This window comes from Colias croceus, chromosome 20 (genome assembly GCF_905220415.1).
Source record: "Colias croceus chromosome 20, ilColCroc2.1".
Lineage (NCBI taxonomy): Eukaryota > Metazoa > Arthropoda > Insecta > Lepidoptera > Pieridae > Colias > Colias croceus.
Window position 1 is genome coordinate 6,949,189 of NC_059556.1, and position 26,914 is coordinate 6,976,102.

Here is a 26,914-nt window from a genome sequence, read left to right on the forward strand (position 1 = left end):
TGCAATATAGCGGGAACGTTTGTATTGTACTTTTTTGTACAAAATAGGGACGTCCATGCAACTATTGCAAGGTTACAGCCTTGAGTCGTAATTTGATGTAGAGTGACTTTTCAGACGTGACTAAAAAAAGATCAGCGATTAGAAAAAAACATTTTTTAGTTTTTCAAAAGTTGTAGGAATATTGTCGCTAGAAATCAGGTTAATATCCACAAAAGTTTTCTTCAAATCTAACAGTAAATTATAACTCATTAATCACATAAAAAGTACATTGTCACCCGTCGAGATTAATAACAAGTTCCATTTAAAAATGAAATACTTTATAACGGATTTAAAAAGTCGATTGTGACATAAAGAAATGGAATCGACAAATTATTGTGTGCTTTTTATTTCTAACTTCCATCAGAACATTCTATAAGTATCGAAGTATTTCAGAACAGAATATTTATAAAATTAGGAATTTGAAAAGTCTTTAGGGCAGATATCTGTTACTCCCAAATCGGTTTTTAATTCTTACGATCCTTTTCAATTATTTTATTAGCATTATTAGAAAACACATTAATCATATTATGTGTTTTAATCAGCCATAGGCCTTTACATGAATTGAAAAATAAACAGTGTAAATATATTGATACTCATTGTGCGAAGATGACATCTTATATTTACAAAATTATCTTGTCATAAATGCCATAGTAATTTTTATAATTTGAATTGTCTCATCTAGAGTCACTTTAGTTCTGCGTATCTGGTAGTTGATTATAGAAGGTTTTTCATCACCTTACTTTTATTTGTTTAGGTTTTTTACCTTCTATTTAGTATCGATGGATATGAAGCTATTATAGTTTTTATTCAAGGTACGGTCAACAGGTGAAAGTAATATAGTTTTTTTATCATCATCATAACAGCTACTCTATATTTATGAAAATTGACTATACAGTCTTTATGTACCAACAGAACTCATGTTATTAGTATATTTATATGATATTTATCAAAAAACCAAATTACATATTGACTCATAACTTTTACTCCTTCTTTAGTACATATAACTATTTATTTATACTGAACTAAATTCAATTAAGAGAAACATAACCCTCCTTCTTACGCAGTCGGTTATAAAGTTACACATATTAATTATTATCTTGTCCCTGTATTCATTTTTTTGAACTCTTAAAATTAATCCATTATCGTAGTACGCAGTTAAATTATTCCAATCATAAATAAACGAGCGTAAAATGTTCTTGTTTTGCTGACCTTACCAATAACAATACGCTTTGTGGCGCTAGACTTGACGCGTAAAGCAGTAGGTCGGTTAATTTATTTTTTTGACGTTTCTAAATCATTTCTTAACTCTCGTAAAACTATGTGTGATGTAAATGCAAGTTGTGCAAGGTTATTATAGTGTCTCTTTTTATTTTAGTTTAGATTAGCCTATTGGTTGTAGTATGATTGGATTTTTGAGAGGCTGTTATTGTAGTAATTTTTGTTTAGCTTCAGCTTATTGGTCATGATTATTAATAAATAATTATTGTTATAAAAATTATAATAACGTGTACAATAAATTCACACATAATGTTGTTGTCTCTAATGAAACAATGAAAATGACCAGATCATATCCCGTTTTGTCCAATAAATGCAAGCTATTTCACACCCCGTTTTATAAAACATAAAAAGAAAATTTACGCAAAGAACATTCTAGAAGCCTTCTAGAAATATTTTAATCATTAGATGTTAATTAATTTGTTTGTTCCAGTCTCTCGACGGATTCGCGCTGTCTGTAGCCGCGGACGGGAGGTTCCTGTACATATCTGAAACTGTGTCTATATATTTAGGATTATCACAAGTAAGTATATCCACTTACTTATCCTTAATAATTTTCTAAATGTTTCTTTGCTTGTTTAAAATGGTATGATTTTTGTGTGTCTAGAATAGTTATGAGATCCCTGACAACATCTTATAACTCATTCCCATGAATATTTCTTTTGATTGTGCGGGCAAAGCCGTGGGCGAAATTCTAGTTAGATTTCTAGAGAAAATTATTAAAGGAAGCCACCGAAAAATATTATTGATAATATTGATTAAGGCGCCTCCGACAACTTGATACAACTAAAGGTAGTGTTTATGGGCATGAGCTGTTCACCATATATTATTTGGTCGTTTCATTGACTCTACGGTAGACGGATTAGTTAATAGCCCTAAATATTGCTTAGAGGGTAGGTTATCAATAGTAGAAAATTTACGATATTAAACATATTTATTTATCTGACTCTACACTCACGTTAAACCTATATAGAAAGCTCGACAAAAGCTAACGCAATTTTATCTGATATTCTGGAAAACCATATTTTGTGACGTCCTAACAAATAACAATGAACTAGCATGATTAGTGGACGCATCTCCACGCAGGTGTATACAGCATCTTCATTCAGAGCTTGCGTTAGATGCAATCACAGTTTTGTCGGCTCAAGACATCCGGAGAGATAACATCGTGACACGTGTTGTTGGCTGCCACGCACTACCCCTTTCTTTAAATCAAGACAAGATCTGTATGGGAATTATTGTTCTATCCGTGATACGGTAGTGAGCTTTTACGTGTTATTTATTTATTTATTTGGTAGACAGGTGATTAGGTACTGCAAAAAAATTCAGGCACAGAGATTTTTTTCAATGTTCAACTTTTACTTTGATTTATTACATTAAAAAGATAAGTTGTATATTTTATACTTCGATGATGAAATTCGGATCTTTGGAAATCTTGCTCACTTTTCGTATCTGTAAAGAAAAAGTAAATTAAATCTCGCTGTGGAATTTATAAAAAATATATGACATTAACGTTCAAGCAAAATATACAAAAAGAAATTAGAATTAAAAAATCCCAAATTGAAGGGAAATGGGAAAGATCTGAAAACTGGGAAACAGTTGATCCAAAATGGCTGTAGGGTGGTGCAAGGGAGACAGCGAATGGGGGGAAAGGAATGAGAGATGCCGGTCACGTCTCGGGCAAGGCACGAGCGTGCTCTTCATCCTAATGCTGCTGCTACACACACTTCAAACTTCCAAACACCTCACATGAGCCGCGCTTGTGTGCGTGCACATAAAACACACAAACTTCCTGGTAAATACATACAACTTTCTTATAGCCAGGCTTAGCTATATTAAATTCTGTTAGGCCCATTTTTTCGGGATGCGTTGATAACGCCGACAATGGGAAATCGTATTTTCGTTCATAGACAAGGGAATGGATACTTTATTTTTTGTTTTGACATGTACAGACCCTCTGGTCGAAATTATTTACGTGAGGGCAGAGCTAAGATTTTGTTTATGAGGAAAAGATAACTCGCTACGTGTTCGTCACCACGTAGACACGTCTTCTATGTAGGTAATGATTGACCGACTTCATTGCTAATGCATAACATCATTAATACAATAACACTTTAAAATATGGATATTTACTTTTTAACATTTGCTATTATCTATACCCTGGCAATCTCATACAGATTTCCTCCTGAACATTTTCCCATACTCAAATAGCTTGCAGGATGTCTAAATCAAAAGCTGTATGACACGAACATCAATTCAACATCAGTACAGCTGTCAACGAATCAAATTTGTGGCCGGCCGATCGTTGAATCAGTAAACACCATAAACTCGGGATCTTTCTAAGAAACGACCACCGTAACGTCACTATTGTCTCTGCTATTCACATGCGACACATCACTACGGATACACGGCACCTGAATGCCTAATAGGGTCCCACAATTATATTTGATAAATTCATTTGAACATTTGCATACGCCGTGAAAGGGTCAGGAAAGTCGGGTGGCAACAGATTTCCTTGGGAAAAATATGATTTTTTTTTCGAGGATTTTAACTTTTTAAGATCTTGATAAATACTCATTGGATCACCCTAAGTGAAATATACACAGAAATGCATTTAAAACAGGCACATATGACATAAGGGAAGTTTTGCGATGCTAGGAAAAGAAGCTTCCGTAATCAATGGAAGCAAACCTAACCTAATTAAGAAACGCTGTTTACAATTTCACAGTAGATGCATAAATGCTCGTATCTTTAGTTATGCCGACTGTAAGATGACGTCATTTCATAGTATTATCCCATATGTAGTTAGTATCAGATCTATAGGATACTAGAGGATAGTTTATATAGGTTTAGATACATTTTAGACACGTTTTTGCACTTGCAAGCCAGAGGTCGTGGGTTCGATTCCCACCCAGGGAAAATATTTGTATGACGAATATTGATGTTTGCTCTGTGTCTGGGTGTTAATTATCTATATAAGTATCCATTTGGTTTCCATAACACAAGCTAAAAACTTAGTATGGGATCAGATCATGCAGTGTGTAAAAATGTCCTGAATTTTTTATTTATAGTGTATAGGCATTGTACTCATGTGACTTTTCCTCACCAGGTAGAAATGACTGGTAGTAGTATATTCGACTACGTGCATCAAGCTGATCATGCAGAAATAGCGGAGCAGCTAGGGCTGTCTCTCGCGGGGAGAGGAGGGGCGGGGTTGAATAGCCCAGCTTCGGGGAGTGAAGAGGGAAGCCAGCATGGTACTAACAACCCTGATGGTGAGTATTTGAATAAAAATCATTTGTTACGTACCTAGTTATACGTTTTATGAAAAAAAAAAAATTATTATAAGTAGAATAGAATAGAATAGAATAGAAAGAATTTATTTACCAAAGGCCAACAACAGATATAATAAAAGAAAAGAAATACAAAAACAGAGAAAGAGACAAAAGTGTGGCAGACCTTTAGCAAAAAGGGACCAACTCAGTATTTAGCTGTGCCATCAACGGCACAGCACTGATTTTCAGTGGCCCCCTTGTTTGAAGAAAAGCTACAGACCGAAATAGAAGAATGGAAATAATATTCAAAATTAAAAAATAAACAAAATATATTACACATTAAAAATATCATACATATAAGTAAAAGAAAATTATATGGTAACGAATATAATAAAAATTAATAAACATACATATAAATAAATACACACAAAAGAGAGATGCTACGTTTTACGGTAGGATTTAAAAATAAAATCAGCAACTTTAATTTTGAAGTTATTAATGCAACGAAGGTTATAATAAGTCTCATTATAAGATGTTTTTGAACTTGATCCCCGCATTCGTGTATTCCTTAAGAAAGTAATAGGTGATCTATAAAACTGAGGGTTTATAAAATGTTAATTAATGTCTTATTTTTATACAATTTAAATACAACACCACTTATAAAACACCTATATAAAAACAGTAACGTTTTTCTGATCTCCTAAAAAACTGTTTTTTGATGTCAAACATACGATGCCGAACGCAAAAAGTCGATTGAAGGAAATAAAAGTATTTCTTTGGTCGTATTTTTGCAGGTTCATTATACTCGTTTAACATAGCTTTACTTTTTACATACAAATTTAGATTAAGACCTAGATTTATTCGGACAGAATAAATTAGAAAATCAAGAAAAAGTACGAAAGTCTTGGTGATTTATTAAGACAAATTGACCGTTAGTCAATCTATCTAGCTGAAATTTTGAGTTCAAAAATTTAATGAAAATTTGAAAATAAACTATGCCGCCTTCGATATAAAAACTTAGGCTGAATTTCTTCAATGTCTAGATTCAATTTTAGATCGATTTTATTTTTTTTCTACAACCTTAAAATTACAATCTAATCTACAATTTTATAAAGGATAACAATTATCTATCTTTGAAAAATGATAACAGAAAAATATAAGCCGGTTCAAAATGTCCCGTAAAGTCTTACGCCATAGGAAGTTGGTACAGTCCATACTGCTCTATTTCACTACGTCGAATCGATCAATGCTACTTTAATAAGTGTTGAATCAAATTGAAATTAGATTATGGATTGGCCACGCCGTGTTCAGAACTTATGAAACGGTCAATGGGGAGCCAGTGCCATCTCTATGGTTTCGATTAATATTTTATTTCTTCGCTATGGGAAAAATTAAATTTCTGGGCGCCACAGCGGACATAATTCCGTCTCCTCTAGGAATCATTTCTCGCTCGATAGGTGCTAAGTTCAATTAAAATTTGTAATGAGCAAAAAATTCTTGTATATAATTTCTCTGACAAATAGCAGTTCTCGGTCCAGTGCACTCGAGGTTTTTATTATTGTTGTTAAAATTAAAGTTTCGTTAGTGTTCAGGTTTCGCTCGTTCAATGTGTTTAACTATATTTTGTCTGATCGATCTTATCTTTAAATAGTCTGAATATATTTGCAACATTCTTCATTAGCTATATCTGAAGCTCGGGATCTCTGTAGTAGTAAATGGTTTTCCTTCTCAGTTAAAATTTACAAAAAACACTAATCTTTTCCTAATTAATTTACATTAGTTTCTTAGGCCTTCTATCGCATACACAATATACATACTATTAGATACTTTTCACTGTATGCCTTATTTAGCATACAAAATACATGAAACACGATTATAGCAAAATAAATAAGACAATTTTCATGTTCTTCAATATAATACGTAGATAAATGACAAATATTATGGTAGCAAAATACTGTTAATATACACAACACACCTATATCCATAGCTTTATAACTTTTAAACCGATTTAAGTAAATTCAATAATCAAAATCTCTTAACAAAAAGAAAACCGGATATTACACTTGTTTAGAGTCTGATTGATTGTAATCTCTATCTATAACAAATTCAAAGAGAAAAAATAGAGCAACTATTAAGACGTTACGTAACTGCGTGAAATCACAATTTGCTGACTTTTAGGTGACAGTTTTTATTGTAATTTTTGGACCCTCGCATATTTTTTTGTGTTTATTCTACCCATGTGTCTTTTTTAATTTAATTCAAAGAGGTAATTTGATAATCATCATGTACCAATTTACGTAAAAACCTTGTTAACATTGAAAACACACCAAAAGTTTCTCAACCTCCGGGGCAGTTTACACAAATTGATTCTAAGCTAACGGCCTCTCATTGTTAGCGACACAATCAGTTTCAATTTACCCGTTCAAAAAATGAGGGTAGTTGGAAAAAATTCTATCAGGATCCGTTGTGACAGCTGATCATTGTATGTGGAATGGCGTAATAAAGGAAGATTTGAGAGCGAAAAGCGTATTAAATTGTGAATTGTCTTTTTGATGGCCGTAGAAATGCTCCGTGTGATGTTCGGATGCAAACGACGGTTCTTAAACTTTATGGAAAACGTGTTGAAAGTTTGGTATTGATTGGTTGTTGAAAAACGGGTGATGAACTTGGCGATATTATTAATCTTGTTGATTGTTTGCGATAACATTTCAGCTTTGTGTGTGAAATGGCTTATCTAGACGGGCATGACTGAATAGAGTGAATAGGCTCCATCTAGACTAGCATGAATCATGACCATCAATAAATTTCAATACTACTTACTATAAGGCAGGATACAGTCAAATGCCTTTTAAATATTTTCACAATTTGCAAAAAATATAACTCTTCATAAAAGTCAGAAGTAAAAATTCGAAAATTTTCGGTAAAACACACGATGAGTAAGCTTACAAGGACGATTTGTAAAACCACGTGTCTTTTAAAATTATTCAGGAAAATCCAAGATATACGAAGGTTACGATAGTTCTGTAATTAGTCAACTAATGCGTATTTGGTGGTTACAGTATGATTCACTGTCTAGATACATACTGAATTGTCTTGTCTAATTAAATTTTAAAACTTTGTACTGACGATTAACATAAAACATATGCAAATATTAAGAACGTAGAATTAATAAGTACACTAATCTAAACATAGACAATTCGAGAAAACTAATATGAGAATACTTCTAATGTTACTTCAAATAAATTGATGTGGAAATATTTCTTACTAGCTTTCCACCCGTGGCTTCGCCCGTGCATTCAAAGAAAAACCCGCATAGTTCCCGTTCCCGTGTGATTTCTGGGATAAAACCTATATCCTATGTCCCGGGGTAAAAAGTAGCCTATGTCCTTTCTCGGGTATCAAAATATCTCTATACCAAATTTCATGCAAATTGCTTCAGTAGTTAAGGCGTGATTGAGTAACCGACAGACAGAGTTACTTTCGCATTTATAATATTAGTATGGATTTTTCTTCAGCTTAACACTAATCGACACCCTTTCGTTATGGAAATATATTACTGAATAAATCACCAAAACTTTGGGAGTCACTGACCAATTTCTCAGGTACCATAACATAGTCGTTAAATCGATTAAGGCGTGATGTCGTTTCACCGATCCCAAAGATTCATTCACGAATTAATTAGATAGCCGGCGAGCTAATCAATCAAGCCATCAGAATTATATTTGAATGACTTAACGTTTAATAGAATTTTAAAGCCGTATCTTCTATCTATTGAGACGTAAATAGACTTTTTTGATCGGTATCTGCGAGGTGGGTGATTCGTGTTTGGCAATCTAACCAAATAGGTGACACGAGTTTTTCTAGAAATCGGTAATTGAATACTATCTACTCTACAAGATTTATATACTGTAGCAATGTTTCAAATCATTTAAGTGTACGACTCATGCAAAACACAGTCGACAATTATAAATTAATGATATAAAAAATACTTAATTGTACAATGCAAATAACAATTTACAAAAAGAAAAATTTATAACTAATGTTCAACTTGGCGACCTTATCGTTTGGAAGCGATCTCATCCAGGCAACCTTGTGTCGATAAAAAGCTATTAATTGATATGTAAAATTCTTAAAAATGATAAACGAACATACTAAAACGTTTATATTTCCACAGTATCAGCACAAATGACGTTAGCAGCGAGCGGTTCCCTGTACCGCGGTATGGATAGAGCCTTCTGTGTTAGAATGAAGAGCACTTTAACAAAGCGAGGATGCCACTTCAAGTCATCTGGATACAGGGTAAGAGAGATAACATTAGAGTAACTAAAGAGTTAGAAGTGAAATCAAAATTATCAAAGACATTGATCAAAATAAAAGAGACATAATAACCATAATATAATATGTACCTATGTATTATTAATAAAATGACACACACGTGAAATTGTAAATGTGAAAATACTTCTAAATCTCTAGTTATTTAAACATTTCGCTCCCATTAACAAGCCTGCTAAAAATGATAAAGAATAAGACACGACAGCTATGTTTATCATAAAGATTTATTAATTTCCGAGTCATTAGTAGATGGGACTGAAAATTTGTGGACATTTCTCTTATCTAGTGTTTGAGATAAAAATGTACTCTGAATTTTCATTTTCAATCTAGGTTGGAAGAAGCAAAGAGGGTGATACGGCAAGATATGGAGAGGGTGGTAACTGGCGGGTGGGTATCATAGACAACAGATTAACGAGAATAAAAGAGTTCTGTTCATGTTTATGATCGTGATTTAGATTAGTGTCTATGGTTACTGACTTCATAATTGCTGTCTTTGTTTAATTTGATCATAAATTAGATATAGGTATTAACTATTAACTATATGAAATGTTATTCTTAATTAGGAATTATTTAAAGATTTATTCATATCTTTTGATAAATTACCTTTAATGAGAAAACTTAATTCACCCGTTTAATATACACAGGGATATATTAAACACGAAGTTAATATACGTTTTATAACCGCTGAACAATTTTGCAGTCGCTTTATCCGACTTAGATCACAAATATTATTGTTAGAGTTATTGCACAGCGTGGGGTGCCTCAAGGCAGCAGCCACGGCCCATAATTTTTGTCTTAACTCGGTGTTAGGAAATAAAATGTGATTATATCTTAACTCGCAGTATTATATAGTAGGTGCGTAAAATTGTTCTTAATAGATTGTTCCGTGGTGGAAACGGTACTCTTGTTTTATTTAGTACTACGATAAGAAGTGTGAGATAAAATATAGCCCGTGAATTTCTTTTGGAGGGTCACTTTTTGTGAGAATACACGTTCTTACAGGTTGTCAACGCTTTTGTGGAAACTGTTTTGTATATTTTCATTCATTATAATATTTATACAAATTATTATAGGACATCCTTTAAAATTTACAAACAATCCTGTATAGGTACTTAAGGTCTAAAATGAATTTTATTGGTATTACGAGATTATTATTGTAAACAATATACTTTATGACACTCGCAACCAAGTCACGAAGCGTGAACAAATCTTAAGTTCAAATTAGAAAATTAAACCCATAATTTCAATTTATCTACATCTAAATGGCTCATACAATTCGCAAATATCGACGAAGCGATTAGAGAAAAGCGTTTATTACTGATTCTACGCCAACGGCTACATATTATTGCTCGAATTTGGTCAAAGTTCATACTTTATCGTTTTGCCACTCATACCTACTTAATTGCAAATAGGAAAAGGGTTGTGTGAGTTTGTGCCAATTGAGCTGCCTTGCAGCAGAACTGTACTTTAAACGGGCTATTAAGAGTTACCTGCAGACGTGACTCTCGGCTTCTTATGGCTAAATCTTTAGCAGTTCATTCCTCATTATCGACACGTATCGTATTACTCCCAGCTTGCGAACTCTTGATAGAATTTCGCTCCGTAACTTCGAGAAAAATAACATTGCGAAGTCACATAATTTGTTCGAAGTTAGATCTATAACTGTGCGGTGTTATTATGATCTGATAATAAGACTTATGAAGCGAATGGCTGAAAATTAATGATTATCACAAAAGTATAAAGAAAATTACTTTTTTGGCCATAAAAAAATATTTTTAGCCTCTTTTGTGGTAAATTAAATTTGGAGCCCAATATATGGAAATAAAAAAGACAATGTGGATAAAAAATGTATTTTAAAAACGATGTGTTGAATTGATTTTGTTCCTATTTCTCTTTCCTTCTCAGCACAACATCCTGCAGTAATTTAACTACTTTTTACTTAGTACCTAATAGATAAAAGGGAGATTAATACAGTAGGTACCTACAGAACGTAAATTATTGTTCCCAAACTGACAGCTATTTTCAGTGTTCTTACAGTTGTTTCCATCTTTCTAGGTGGTGCTCATGCTCTGCAGACTACGACCGCAATACACCTTCTCACACAGTCGGAAGTCGCCCCCATCACTCTTAGGGATGGTGGCGCTGGCGATCGCACTCCCACCACCATCAGTTCACGAGATTAGACTGGAGTCTGATATGTTTGTTACGAGAATCAACTTCGACTTTAGGATAGCCCACTGCGAGCCCAGGTATTTGGAAATTAATTATTAGTTCTTTTTCCTGTGTTGTATTTTTCCTAGTAATGTATTAACTGTAATCTTTAATATTTTCTGAAATAAAATATTTTTATTAAATATATGAAACGTTTAAGTATTGTTCCTAATAATGTTGTAATCTTCATATTTTCTGTAATAAAACCTTCTAAATAAACGTATGAAGCGTTTACTTTAATTCAATTTCCTACTGGAACAAAACTACTATTAAAATTAAACAATCCCAATTATCTAAGATACTTGTTCCCACTCCCGAAAAATAATTATGGAGCATTCTACATGAATCGTCATTAGTTACATATTTAGTAAATGTTATTAATTTTGCTATTTTTGATTCCCAGCAGGGTACAAGAATTGCTCGGATATACAGCAGAAGAATTAACGGGCAAGAATATGTATGCACTGTGCCATGGAGAGGACGCCAACAAACTAAGAAAATGCCATGTAGATTGTAAGTACTTTCATAATTAACAGCTGATTTTAGTGAAATATAATGCTAATAAAATTTGTTACTTAAATGTATTAGCCGAATATATCTGAGACGAATGATAATTTTAAAGTTATCATATTAATAATTAAATTCTTCCATAACAATTTCTTCTGTTCTTATATTTTAAGCCCCTGCTCCGCCATCTTGTATTCATATCTACATGTGTATTGTCGAGTTTGCGGTGACTACATTAAAAAGGACTATTGTTTTAATAGACTATTAACAAACACCTGGCGGACACACTTAGGAAAATCATTGTGAATTATCATCTTTTACCTTAATAACGTCGCTTTGAAATTCAACAGCCGCTCCCTGACGGAAGTTTAGAACATAATCATCCCATTTTATTATCTCTGTACAAATTATATACAGTGTCGTCAATTTGAACATCAAAATGTCGTCCGCGTTTACGGCTGTATCCAAATTACCCGCTTTCTAGCAAACACCCGGAGTTTTATGTTAATAAAACAATTGTCATTCTACTGGCCCTCTGTCCGTCCACATTTGACCGGCATCTGACAGACATTCCGTATTTTAAATTCAAATTAATGTTCTCGTAAAACTATCAACGGTTCGGTTGGTAGTGAAAAAGTTTATAAATGACGTCACGCGATCGTGATTCGTGTTCGAATCGTCAGCCATTTTGTATTCGATGCTCGAAAATTTTCTGTTACGTAACTTTATTATACTATCTATGGAAATCCTGAATTTGACTGAAAATATTCTTTAAGTTTTGATATACCTATATTAGAAACACATTTAACCCGAATATTTGGGATGCTCCCATTTTAAGAGACAAATTTACCAAAGGTTATTTGATATCATAATAACATTGATCACAATTTTCCTAAATTCTCATACACTTCCTACGTAAAACCTGAACAAAGATAAAAGAGATAAAATACGTCATTACTATAAAGCTGAAGCCATCTCAAAGAGCATTAAGGAACGACATTTCCCACGAATAAACCGGGGAAAGGAAACGAAATGATGGCAAAGAAATTATTATTCAAATCACAGACAAGACGGACCATACGGCGCTAGCTCTAAATTGTATTCTTTATACATGCCATAATAGTAATAGAAGGTATGAGATATTATATTAAGTTCTAGGTTTTATGAATTTGCGTATATTGAAGTTTATATTACTTTTCTACACTAATATTATAAAGAGGAAAACTTTGTTTGTTTGTTTGATTGTAATGAATAGGCTCATAAACTACTGGACCGATTTTAAAAATTCTTTCACCATTCGAAACCTATATTATCCACGAGTAAATATTATCACGCTAAGACCAACAGGAGCGGAGCCACGCGGGTGAAACCGCGCGGCACAGCTAGTGTAATATAAAGATGTTATCGTTACGACTTACGGCATATGAAATATTCTCGCTAACAAAGGTTTAGATCTTATATATCTAGATTTAGTTATAGGAAACATGTTATTATTATTAATTATTCCTGTAAAGTCCTGTAAACTTGTTTTGTTGATTTTAATTGAATATTTTATTCTAAGATTTAATCGAAAAAAGATCCGTGAAAATACGTTAAAAGTTTGGAACGCTGATATTTCAATTTAAATGCATCGAACGACATTCGAGAACAGAAATCAAAATTTAAAATTCGAAGGGCGCGAAAATAATCGTTACTGTTTACAGTTTAGTATCGAAAGAGGACCGTAAATTTTCCTGCTACCTTGATGCAGACGTCTTGACATGGATTTCTATAGTCGGTGCCTGAATACTAAGTGACGTTACGACACTTGATAGATTTCACCACATACCAGGTCATGGGTGGACACATCATCGAACAATTCGAGCAGGACAAATACAATTTAAAACTGAAGTATTCGATCCTAACATAGACTTTAAACAAACATTTATTCACAAAAAATGACACATATTACACCTGACAATCATTATATAATCAAAAGACAATCAACTTAATAATCAAACGAACCAGTAACTCAAAGAAAAATTGCTTATAACTTGCAAGTAACATTAAAAACAGTAGCCCAATAAAACCACAGAACATAGTCATAAGTAAAAACAATAGTCTTGCGTATTAAGGTAATCCGACATTACCTAACGTAATTTAAAAGCCAACAATAGATCGGTTAGCAAATGACGCCTAATATCCTGGCGTGACTCCAACGTATCGCGATTCAAGCAGCGAATTGACAATAAACAATAAAACAACAAAACCAAAAAGCAAATTGCTAATGATTCACGTAGTACAATACACATGTCAAACACTTTGTCCTTTGAATGCGAAGAATATAATGCGTCTATTGCTTTTAATTAGACTCGAACACCATAAACTTATTGGTAACTAATTCAAGGTCATCCTGATTAGTGTAGATTAAAAGTGTGTTCATATTGATTGTTAATTTGTTTTCATCAATAATATTTATCTTTCAATTTCTTTCTGATGTGAAACTTCTTTAGGCGCGTTGATAGTAAAAATTTCAAGTTTGCGTCGTGACAATATCGTCACGTCATAGAGTAAGGCGACGATTTTGGTACATTTGAATCTTGCCAAAGAAGTTTCATTTCTGACACGTGTGCTCGGCACAAATGCTCTTTTTTTTCTTCTAGTTTAACGTATTAATGAATTTTTAGTCCAGTCCAGAGTCCGCTTTATCTCAATCTTTAACCAAATTCAATGTTTTCTTATTTTATTACAGTAATGAACAAAGGGCAGGTCCTGACGCACTACTATAGAATAATGAACAAGCTCGGCGGCTACACCTGGATGCAGACATGTGCTACCGTCGTCTGTTCCTCCAAGAACGCTGAAGAACAAAATATTATCTGCGTCAATTATGTTATTAGGTAAATTTTCACTACTCATTTAGATCTCATTAATTTATAGAATATTAGATTAATATTAAGATTTTATACTACTGGAACTATATCAAAATTTTCAAGTATTTCAGTGAAATTTAGTGATTTATACCACTAAATTTCAATCCAGATTATTTCAAGGTACTTTGTTAAGCCAAAGAGTAATGAGCTCTACCTATCTATTGTTTATCAATAAAACACAATTTTCCTGAACTTAAAGTATCAATAGCATCAATGCAACATATCATTAGCATACAATGGTGAGGAAAATAGTCTAGATCGTACGCTTTATGCCTTGATGTATGTCTAAGTATCTATACTTTGTTGCAGTGGTCGAGAGTATCCAAACACAGTAATGGATTGCTGTCAACTAGAAGAAAGTGTACAAGGTGTGAAGAGAGAAGAAACTACTGGGGATCCAGAAAATGGTCCTCCAGATGCTGATGCTCCGGGAGCACCTCCCCCTACAGCGAGACATGCAAATGAAAGAACTGAAGCTCCATCCAATAACGATTCCGCATCAACCGCCCCACCAACGTCTGACGTCACACACCTTACCAGACTCAGTGACACTCAACCCATACCCCTTCACACAACTCCAGAAAGAACTTCCCCAATGCCTGCTCGAAGACTGAAGAAACGAAAGCACACTACAGAAGAAGATGAAGCTGACAGAGAGGAAGAAAGACGGAAGAGCTCTTCAAATCCAGGCGCAACTATATCTCCAGTTGAACGAGATATGACCAAAACGTCCCTTGCTATGCCCGAAAATACAGACGCGACTTCAGTAAGGGATCTAGAAAATGCCATGTCTAAACATTTACCCGCATTAGATGGCAAAGAAATTTCTCACCGCCCAACAGATTTTTCAACGGATGCTTTGCTCAAACAACAGCAACAGAAGTCGACTATACAGTGGATAGGAACACAAAATCATCCTCTGAATCATCTTAATAGACAAATACCTGGAAATCATTCGTCCACACCTGCATCCGCATTACTCAGACAATTATACGCTAACAGAGAAAGTGTTATTAGAAGCAATTTCTTAGGAGATGCGAGAACGGGCGGATATTATTCCGGCGACGGTCAGTCTGGACCTCTACCCACACCTCCAGGAAGCGAAGGATCGGGGTACGGCGAACAATTGGGACACAAAGGCACCGATATAGGTTCCTTAGCGTATGGGAGTTACGCAGACTATCATTCCGCGATGACCCCACCGGGTTCGGTTTCACCTCGAGACAAACAACAGTACGCGCTGCCATACGATAATAACGCGTATTCCGAAGCGCTAAGGCACTCCTATTTGAGTGACACCACATTGCCATTGAAACCTCAAGCGTATTCCGCTGTCCCTGGCGCATTAGACTATGCGTCATCGTTGGACCAGTCGCAGTTTTTCCACCCGGCACCATCGTTCCATCTCTATCACCCGCAGGCGCACTCCGCTCACCCGTCTCACTCGCACCAACCAGTAGACAAATCAGCTCCACCAAATACTAATTGGTATTCAGCTAGCTCATAGCTATATTGATGACAAACTTTCACAGTAGCGTCCGAATACATTCCCAATATGTTGGTCTGTCGACCAAACTCGTTTATGACTCTATAAAATCGTGGTTGTGTAAATAATTTATTTTATAACATTCCAATTTAGATATAATTTACGGAAAGACTTCGTCAATACTCATGTGAAGAACTGCGGCGGTTTTGCAGTGACTATGGTTAAACGAATAATGGATAAAATTTTACGAGATTTTTCTTTACACAATTAGTAGGTAAATGATCGCTACACGAGTAGCCATTACCCGTATAGTATTGGCTATATTAGCTTCTTGCATATCATTTTAAAACATAACTTAAGCTTCTGTAAATGAATGTACAATAGTTAGCACCTGACTGTACTTAGATTTATATTCTAATCGAGTAATGTAATTTGTAAATTAAAGTAGATTCGTAAGTCCTGTATATTATTTTATTCGAAATAAGATTTCATTGTACATACGTTGTTTAAATAGCATTTTAGTTTTTTGACAATGCTCAAAGACTTCTGTTACGTTCTCTTGTTAGGTTATTATTATGTTTAATTTAAACTTTTTGGATATGTTCGCCGTAATTAAATTTGTTATATCGAAGCCTCTCTAAGCAATTTAAATTATTTTTAACACCTAACGTGACCTAAATGTATTGTCATGACAAATATAATTGTGAAATACTCATATACATTCCATGTTATAGTTTTTTGTTTCGAAACAATTTTGTTGTTTTTTTATACAACTGAATAATATTAAGGCGTTGAATTAATGCTATCGCGTGCAATATGAAGTTGTTGATTTCAATAAAGGGCTTCGTTAATATGTCGTAATTTAAGATATTATAAAATTGTAAAGTTGTAATTAATTGGTATTAAGTATGTATCGAAATTATCTGTTGTTTGCGTTCAAATTACGAACTGAGGATATTTTTTTTTTATTTTACATGGAGAAGACGTGAATTTTATTTGTCCAAATAAAATACTTATTAAGAATTTTCAAACCTGGTTTTTATTTTAGATTTATAAGCAACTACCTATAACCTATTAAAACAAAACCAAAGTATGGTTAGATAACGCCGCGGAGAATAAAATGATAACTGCAAAAATATAACTTTTCAGGAAAAATAAATGACCGATCGATAAGTAACTGTAAATTGCCAAGCAATAGCGTAGAGAGATAAAAAAAGGCTCAGTGGTAGCTAATTTTTTATTATTTTTATATAAATGAACACAGTAAACATTAATTAAAATCTAAGTTCTGGATTATCATCAAAAGCAGTGAATATTATTGTAATAACTTCCTTATAACTTTGTGGATTTAAGGAGAAAAATTACAAAAAAATTCTAACTACTTGGCAAAACAATAAATCGTTGGCAGTCATAGGCATATCATTTTATTCTCTGGGGACGGCAATATGTTTTTTTTATATATTTTTTACCTAAGTAACTAAGTAACTAGTTAATCGATTATCAAAAATAAAACTTCATGAGAAAATTTGAAATGAATCAGGTAGGTACCTAGTTCAAAGTGATTTATTCATATAATCAATAAAGGAAAGTGACGAGCTCCTAAAGAATTACAGAAACAAGACAATATCACTCTTAAAATCGATACGGCCTCTCAAATCTGTGAAAAAAAATTAATAACCTAATTAAGAAATCACAGATTCAAAGTTAGCACATGAAATCTTAATAACCGACCTGAGACCTCTGTATTTTTAAATATTTGCTAACAATCAACCCAAACCCAATAAGCTACCTATATCGATGTTTCCCCAACGCACACAAAATGTCATGCTGCACTACATTTTATTAAAATTGTTGGAGACGCTTTCAAAGTTAACTTGTTGAAAAATAGACAAAAGTTGCTATTTTTTTATCTACTATAAGTATATAAAGTATATCGATTTGCTAGTATCTTATTGCAAAAAAAATATTGATCACCAAATCGTATTCTGGGAAGATTTTCAAGCATACTCATAAAAGCTTTCGCTGTAGCTCACGTTAATTATTAATAAGTACCTACGTCCTACTCAAATAGTTTTCGTGTTTTTTATTGTATGAACAATATATTACCTGTGTGCATAAAATATTAATTCATTGTCTGTGTTCATTGTTATATGTCTAGTGACATCTATTGGAAGTTGGAACACAATTTAAACTTAAAGAACAAAATGAAGAGTTGTCGGCTCCTTCTATAAACTATCGTTTCGTTACCTGTGGCTCGGTAGATGGCGCTAATATCAATTAAAACCTGTGATCAAAACGATTCAGATTATCTACGCTCTCTGGATAGTATAGTACTAAAATTAATTATTATATTACGCGTTATAGTTTCGCCAAATAAATCTAGTTTTATTTATTTCTAAACTAATCATAAAATATAATAAGGCGATGTAATAAATCGCATAAGGCGATGTAAAAAAGTTGCAACTTTCATTCGATATTCAATATGATCGTCTTTTTTTTTTTTTTTGTGTGGTGTCTCTCAATGTTAGCCAGAAGGGCTTCTACATTTTAACGCGGACGCGAATATGATCGTCATTATTATCAGTCAACATGTGTTTTTTTAGTTAGGTTAGGCAAGCAATAATTGATCATCGCTTCATCTGATGGAAAGCGGCAAGCGTGCTCTAGGATGGACATGTTTGCCTGTCAATGAATATCTATAATTATAAAAGGTCATTTATCTATTATTATAGTTTAGAATATAAAATAAAACACACATTTAAAATCTATATTACTTTATTACACTAAGAACACAATTAATTGTAAAAATTACTTACAATGTAAGTGAAAGCATTATACAAATAAAATATACGAATATTCAGTCGACACTGGACGGACCTGGGTATATGGACGGACGGACTATTGGACGGACCTATTATAACCTATATTCACTTATATCTAAGTTTTATAAACATAAAATGTGTAAAAATCTGATATATTTATTATTTCTATAAAAAATAATGCAAATAATACAATTATCGTTTCAGCCTTTTAAAAAAATACACAAATCAAAATAAATGAGCGTTTTTATGAAATATTGTCCCCTCAAAATTACAAGAATAAATTGTAAAATATGTATGTAATTTTAAAAAGATCTTTGCTTGTAAGTTACTTTGATCGGCAATTTTTAGCATTAAAGGCACTTAAATTATTGCATAACTTATCTACTTAATACGAATATACATATTTATATGTAAAATAATGGTAAATCAGTTTATTAATACACAGTTTTATGCTTTAATTAACTTTGTGCTTACACATTAGTAAATCAGGACAAAAATTTGCATGTAATAGAAAATCTGCAAGGAATTTTGATGAATTTCAAGCATTTTTCACTAATACATAAGAAGTTTCCTTTCAGTTTTCTTGTAGATCTTACAAGGACTCAAATTTAATTTGTACATCATCATTTCTTTATGTATATAATTTGAGAAAATACCCTCCATTATATTCTAAGACCTGCTTAATTAAACTGGTATTGTAAATTCTATGAAAGTTGATTCATAAATTTGTATAACACTGAAACAATACCCCATCCCTATATTAAAAATCCAAGATATTATTTTTTTTTAATGATTTCGTCATACTTTTTATAATATACAATTATACAATATCAAAATTACGAAAAAAATTCTTTAATATAGGAATGGGGTAAATCTTAAAACTAGGTTAGTATTCCACTAATATTTCTATATTCGGCGACTGCATTTCCAATATAATTTGGTATTGCGACAGCACACACAACCAACAATAGATCTGAAATAGAACACATTGATTTTAGACATTTCTATTAAATAGGAATCTCGGAACTCTCTCATATAATAGGGACCCGTGACAGAAAACTTAACATGCGCCGCGAGCTAAAAAATTTTGGGAACCCCTGCTAATATATCATCACTAAGACCAACAGGTGCGGAGCAATGCGGGTGAAACCGCGGAGCGCAACTAGTAGTATAATACAGGTACAACTAGTAGTATCCCTACTAATATTATAAATGCGAAAGTAACTCTGTCTGTCTGTCTGTTACTCAATCACGCCTAAACTACTGAACCAATTGGCATGAAATTTGGTATGGAGATATTTTGATACCTGAGAAAGGACATAGGTTACCTTTTATTGCGAAATATGTACCACGGGCGAAGCCGGGGCGGACTGCTGGTAATAAATAATTTTATAACTAAGTACTTAAAGGGAAATATAAAATTGCCCGGTTCCCAAAAGAAAATCTTACTTATTACAAAGAAAATCTTACTCTCCTATAATCCTGCTAATCTTAACAAATACATATTATAAATGCTCTGTGATCTGTCTGTGTGTCTCTGAACTACTGAACCGATTTTGATGAAATTTGGTACATTTTGTAACCTAAGAAAACGCATAGAATAGGTTTCATCTCGGAAATCGAAGCCGCGGGCGGAAAGCTATATGAGTATTATAAATGCAAAAGATTCTTAGCAGGTATGTATGTATAAATTACTCTTTCGCGTTAAAACCACTGAACGGATTTTGATGATACTTGTCAGTAATGTAATCTTCTTGTATGTATTTGCTCTTTCACGCGAAAACTACTGAACAAATTTTGATCAATACACTTAACTTGATGTAAGTGAAGGGTCATCCTACTTAATATTATATATGCGAAAGTTTGTAAGGATGGATGGATGATGGATGTTTGTTACTTTTTCACGGAAATACTACTGAACCGATTATAATGAAATTTGGAATGTAGGTAGCTAAAGACCCAGAATATGACATAGGCTACATTTTATCACGGAAATCCCACAGGAACGAGAACTACTCGGGTTTTTCTTTGAAAACGCAGGAGAAGCCGTGGGCGGAAATCTAGTCCCTTATAAAAATGTACAGGTTTCACACCATAATGTGAAGGGAATGGGGGTGAAAATGTTTTGGTTTAAAGCAATGACAAAATAAATGTATTAACTAATAACTTACGTTATATGACACCCAGAGGAAGTTTAGCAGTGCAGCAAATGTGGCGTCCAACTGTAAACAGATAAATTTATGAACAATTTAATAAAAATGTAAACAGCACTTTCTTGTATTTTATTTTACGTGAGCATTTAAACTTTGTAGTAATAATAAAAGACTGAATTAATTCATTTATGATTTAACTATTTATCCGAACATTTTGCAATAAAATAATGTAGTCACAAGCAGACTCAACATTCAAAATGCATTGTTATTGTTTCGTAAGCATTCATAATTAAGCAAATCCAAATTAAAAAAAAACATATATGTACATATTGAATGTTTTTGTGTGATATAACTCAAAAACTACATAACCATTACTTTATTTTAAGTAAATCTCAAAAGACTTTATACCATACTAGCTTACCGCCCGCGGCTTCGCCTGCTTTCTCTAAAACGATTTGAAATTTAAACTATCCTATCTCTCAAGTTGGATCGAACTGCACATGGTGTGCGAATTTTATTATAATCGGTTATGTGGTTTAGGAGTCCATTGAAGACAAACATTGTGACACGAGATTTTTATATATTAAGATTTATACATATTATGTACATAGACCATTAGCATAATAAAACAGAGTTAAATTGAATAACATCCAGTTACATATCAGTTTATAATATGCTTTATATAAATAATATTCTAATTTGTTATTATCTATACTATCTATACTAATCTATACTAATATTATAAAGAAGAAATGTTTGTATGTATGTATGGTTTTCACGCATTAACTATTGGACCGATTTCAAAAATTCTTTCACCATTAGAAAGCTGCATCTTCACTGAGCAACATAGGCTATATTGCATTTTCAAACAAATTAGAGATCCTTACCAAAAATGCAATAATGTAACACAAGGTGTAAAAAATTCTGTCATTGCGTGCGCTGCGGAATCTATTCCTTGAAGTACGAGATTGGTTGTTATGAAAAAAAACGTAAACATGTAGGTACCACGTGCGAAGCCGGGGCGGACCGCTAGTCATTGTTATTGTCAACACAACACAAATAATAAAATTGCTTTCTGCCATCTGTGTGCCTGTATGCTTCAATCTTTAAAACTACACAACACATTTTGAGGCATTTTTTTGATAGAGTCCGAAGAGAGCCTTAGTAAGTATTTAATGGCGAAGCGTCAGGCGGAAGGCTACTTTAACCATAAATTTCTTAAAAATTAATGTTCTTATTCCTTATTACGATTCTACTTACATAAATATAATAACCACCAATAAGCCAGAGGCTGAATACAATTTGAAACAAGATGATGAGCCCCATTGTGATCATCCAGGGCAACATTAATCCTCGCATCCATATGTTCATGCCGATAACCTGAAAATTATACAGACATTTGTTTAAATAACTATAGCTTGACCGCAACAGCTGTACCGCTGTATAGGTATGTGCGCGGCGAGGCGGGGGAGAGTACCAAACTTTTTTTTTTATTCTAGATAGGGAAGCGCTTGACCATGATCTCGCCTGATGGAAAGCTAAGATGTGGTCTAAGATGTTACGCGCTTCCCTAGCAGGTACCGGTCCACTCTTCGCTTGAAGACCCCCATTCAGTTTCTTTCTAACTTCTAACTCGTGCTCTTTCTTACCCGAACCCCGCCTCACCGCACATACCTAGGGCGCGGTACAGCGGTTGCGGTCAAGCTATCAGTAGAATATTGTATAAGGTAGAATACATTTTATTGGTGATTAGCTGTACTCTGCGATTTTACCCGTAGTGCTGCCCTCCTGTTTGTCTTAGCGAGATGATATATAGCCTATAGCCTTCCCGGATAAATGGGCTATCTAACACCGAAAGAATTTTTCAAATTGGACCAATAGTACCTGAGATTAGCATGTTGAAACAAACAAACAAACTCTTCAGCTTTATAATATTATAGTATAGATTTAAGAGAAATTGGGTATTCAATTGATATCAAATGTACTATGTACTATATCAATGTTGAATATAATTGAAAAAATTGAGTAAAATGTAACAGGAAATTTTTATGTGAATAAAATGTTTCACCAAGGTAAACTTTACCACTCTTTAAAAGCTCATATCCAGAAATAAAAAACATATCATAAATTTGCTTGTTATGATGTGAAAAGAAAGAATAGACAAATGAACAAACAAACTTTGTGTTAAAACATGTAAATTGATTCAGTTGTTGAAGCAAGAAGAGACAGACAGAGTTACTTTTGCATTTACGGTCTTACTAATAAACTGTTACCCATTCGCTTTGCAATGGATTAGTTATTGCAATAGCCTGTCTTGTTTTTATGATTGATGTTTCATGTGAGCAAGAGCAGGATTATCCATTGTTAAACTTTTTATTAGTAAGACCGTTAAAAGATTAGTTAAGAGTATTTGTTAAAGGTTTTAATTAGGTATTACTCACCATCAAGATTGAAGACACAATCAGTATCGCAAGAATCACAATAAATATTATTCCAAACACTTGCAGAGCTGAAAATAATAAATATTTTTATATTATCTCATCAAATTTTTAACAGTCCATCATGCAGAAATATAGTAAGTTCATAAGGGTGAAATTACAAATCAGGTAATTTTTTTAAGTACTGTACTTTATTATGTACTAGCTGTCCGGCCTCAGCTACTCCTGCTTTGTCTAAAACCTAATAAATTTAACCAAAACATTCCTTTTGAATCGCTATGTATTAAAAAACTGCATCAAAATCGGTTCAGTAGTTTAAAAGATTTAAGCATATACTATTTTATACTATGTAGTGATTTGAAAACTTTTACAGGGCATCATAATCAACTTAGGGAAAATGTAAGATTACAATAAGATTTACAATAGTAACATTGCGGTTAAAATTAATGATACATTTTCCAACATAAATACAAATGAAACAATTTAGAAAAGTTTTTACTTACATCCTCTCACATCAGCCTCAAATAGTGGATTCCAGAGTTGTGTAGAATCTCCTCCATCCATTTGATAGGCTATAAACGTTATTAATATTATACCCATAGCAGCGGTATACACGGCTACAGCTCTGCTCCCACTTTTTACGTTTGAAGACCAAATACATGGTGACCAACAGGAATCTAATACCGGCATGATGTTTGTATATTATTTACGTCGTGTATACCTACCAAGTTAAGAGTACACTATAGTCTCGTACACTGAAACAGGAATATTATTATAGAAAACAAATGTTTGAACACTTTTACAATTAGTGAAGCTTTATTGGGCCACACCTATACAGACGTTGTTGTTTTACCTTCGTATTATTCGAGGTATTGTATAATTTCGTCAACTGGATTGTTAATATTTATTCATCTTTAAAAGATATATTTTTCATTATAACTATCAGAAAGTTTTATATAATTAAACTTAATTTTAACTTGTTTTCAAATTCAAATCAAATGACTTTTGAAAGCTGACGCTTAACTTTTGTCAAACGTCAATAACGTCACAGTCACAGATAAAAAATTCAACGGATTTTAAACGATTGCCATTGCAAAATATTTCTTTACGAAAGCAATAAAATGAAATTGTAAATTTAAATACATATTGCATAACATTCACGTTGTCACGTCAAAAAAAGAAAATGGTTGTCTGTAGTCGGTTTACTGACGATAGTTGAACGTGACAACGTCTTAAGGCCGATTGTGCTTCTTTGTCGCTCGTTCCGCGCTCTCGCTTGCACTTCAAGCCTACACGGAACGCCTCAGAGCGAGGTAACGCCGCATGAGTCATGTTTTTTCGTGCGTGCAACCGGCTCTATCGAATTATAAGACGTTGTCACGTCAAAAAAAGTGATTAAAATTTTATATAGGTACCTACTAAGGGTACCTGCATAAGGTATAATTATTATAAAATCGTGAATGAGATGGGATAACATTTTTAGACTGACTATCACTGAAAGAATTCAAACGTACAAAAAATGTAAATTTAATGTCGATTATTGTTATTATTTCGGTTTAGCATTTCAGGGACCTTAATATTGTAAAAAAATAAAAAAACCTACAGTCTATAGGTAGGTATATTTAAATCCATGACTTAATACATAGGTACTGTACATAATAATATATTTTTCCATTTCTTTTTGGGTTATACCTACTTATATCGGACTAGCTTTCCACCCGCGGCATCGCCCGCGCAGTCAAAGAAAAACCCGCATAGTTCCCGTTCCCGTGGGATTTCCGGGATAAAACCTATCCTATGTCCTTTCTCGGGTATCAAAATGTCTCTATACCCATGCAAATTGGTGCAGTAGTTAAGGCGTGATTGAGTAACAGACAGACAGACAGAGTTACTTTCGCATTATTCTTTATATTCTACGGTAAAATCTCGAAAAAGAAGAATATTAAATATTTCATTAACGATTACCTACACTTACTATTAAATCAGCATCAAATGTTTCAAGGAATGTCACAGATAAACCTGTTAATTCGTCAGATTGTTTATTATGCTATTACAATGAATGTTATCGGTAAATGACCGATAAAAATCGATAAAGAAATCAATGATTAAACTCTATCCTATCGGTGACTGATCGCGAAACAAGTGTTGTCGATTGTCGTATGAGCAATGTCAATATGATAACACTATAGTAAACGATGGTATTATTATGGTTTTCTAGTAGGTATGTACATGATTGTATATATTATATTATTATGTTTATATTTTATAGATCATAATATCTTATTATAACATACTTTAGTATGTTTAAAGGCGACATCACTGGCAGCCTATTTATTATTTTTATAAACTAAGTACCTAGTACCAAGCTAGTACCTATGTAGGTATAATAGCTTTACTTACTTATAAACGGCGATATAAGTGTGAACCCACATTTAAATATGTTTTTATTACGTAAATCAATTAAAAGTATTACCTATTATTGTAATAAGTAATAACTAATAACTCACACAAAAATATTTTTGATTGAAAATTAAACTAACCTACTTAGGTTATAGGTACTTACCTACTCTAAAGTTAGTTTTCTTTCAATAGTTCAAATTTACATTTTGAAAACAATCATATTCGTCTATAAAATTCTTATTTGCCTAGGTACCTACCTAATGTAAAATAATTTGGTGTCGTTTGATATTTTTTTCGTATAAAAAGGTACCTACGCAAAGTATGTTTTATTCTACTCCTAGCTAATAATATCTTAAGGTAGTTTTTTATAAAATAAAAACTTTCGATGAAAACAGGTAGGTAGGTAGGTGCATATTTGAATGCTACAACTTACACAACCATTAAACTAATTTTATATAGGTATCTACCTATATGATATTTACTTTCCAAGGAAGTAAAAGCGGGATTATCAAGAGCTTAACTTTATTATTTACTTCGAGTATAAAAACGTTTAACACACATAAACAAAACCAAAGCCCTTTATTTATTATTTTTTGAAAGCAGCATCGTTCTTTACACTAAGCTTTATTATAAGTAGAGTATATTTTTGGCAACAAAAGAAACTTCTTTGTACGAAATTAGATTTTATCTGGGTTATAGATTATAAGACTTTGTAATCGCCTCGTTATATCATTTTTACCGTAGGTACCTATCATCAAGACAGTTTTTAAATAATTTTTGCAGGCAATAACACTGCATCATTATTGTGTGTCACATAATTCTTTCGTTCATTTTTATAACGTGCATTATTGATGAGAGCATTGACCCATAAGTTTCGATATACGTTCTCCCGTCTGACAAGACTGATTTTTTCATATAGGTAGGTACCTATTATTGCAAAAGAAAAACATTCTACACTGTCTATATGACTTGTAATCTAGATAAAAATATTGTAGAGTTTGGGCGTGCACTATAAATTAAATATGCCTACAAATATTTTATCGTAATAATATGTTGTGAAGTGA

At 33.0% G+C, this 26,914-nt stretch overlaps 2 protein-coding genes across 4 annotated transcripts in view; one reads left to right on the top strand and one right to left on the bottom strand.

Annotated features, from left to right (window-relative positions):
- Positions 1-16,358, top strand: part of LOC123700673 (protein trachealess) — a 76,466-nt gene extending 60,108 nt beyond the window's left edge. For all 3 annotated transcript variants that reach the window (XM_045647951.1, XM_045647949.1, XM_045647950.1), the window contains 7 exons: positions 1,748-1,837; positions 4,424-4,589; positions 8,764-8,888; positions 10,977-11,170; positions 11,536-11,645; positions 14,371-14,518; positions 14,861-16,358. In XM_045647951.1, coding sequence (XP_045503907.1) covers positions 1,748-1,837; positions 4,424-4,589; positions 8,764-8,888; positions 10,977-11,170; positions 11,536-11,645; positions 14,371-14,518; positions 14,861-16,058 — 2,031 coding nt within the window. In that variant the 3' untranslated portion in view covers positions 16,059-16,358. The remainder of the gene's footprint in view (positions 1-1,747; positions 1,838-4,423; positions 4,590-8,763; positions 8,889-10,976; positions 11,171-11,535; positions 11,646-14,370; positions 14,519-14,860) is intronic.
- A 2,832-nt stretch (positions 16,359-19,190) lies between these two features.
- LOC123700731 lies at positions 19,191-24,472 on the bottom strand. The gene is made up of 6 exons (XM_045648048.1): positions 24,304-24,472; positions 23,954-24,205; positions 23,454-23,521; positions 22,273-22,392; positions 21,031-21,081; positions 19,191-19,832 (listed from the first exon to the last, which is right to left on the bottom strand). The coding sequence occupies exons 2-6, from the start codon at positions 24,138-24,140 to the stop codon at positions 19,746-19,748; spliced, it is 513 nt and encodes a 170-aa protein (XP_045504004.1). The 5' UTR covers positions 24,141-24,205; positions 24,304-24,472; the 3' UTR covers positions 19,191-19,745.
- Positions 24,473-26,914: the final 2,442 nt, after the last annotated feature.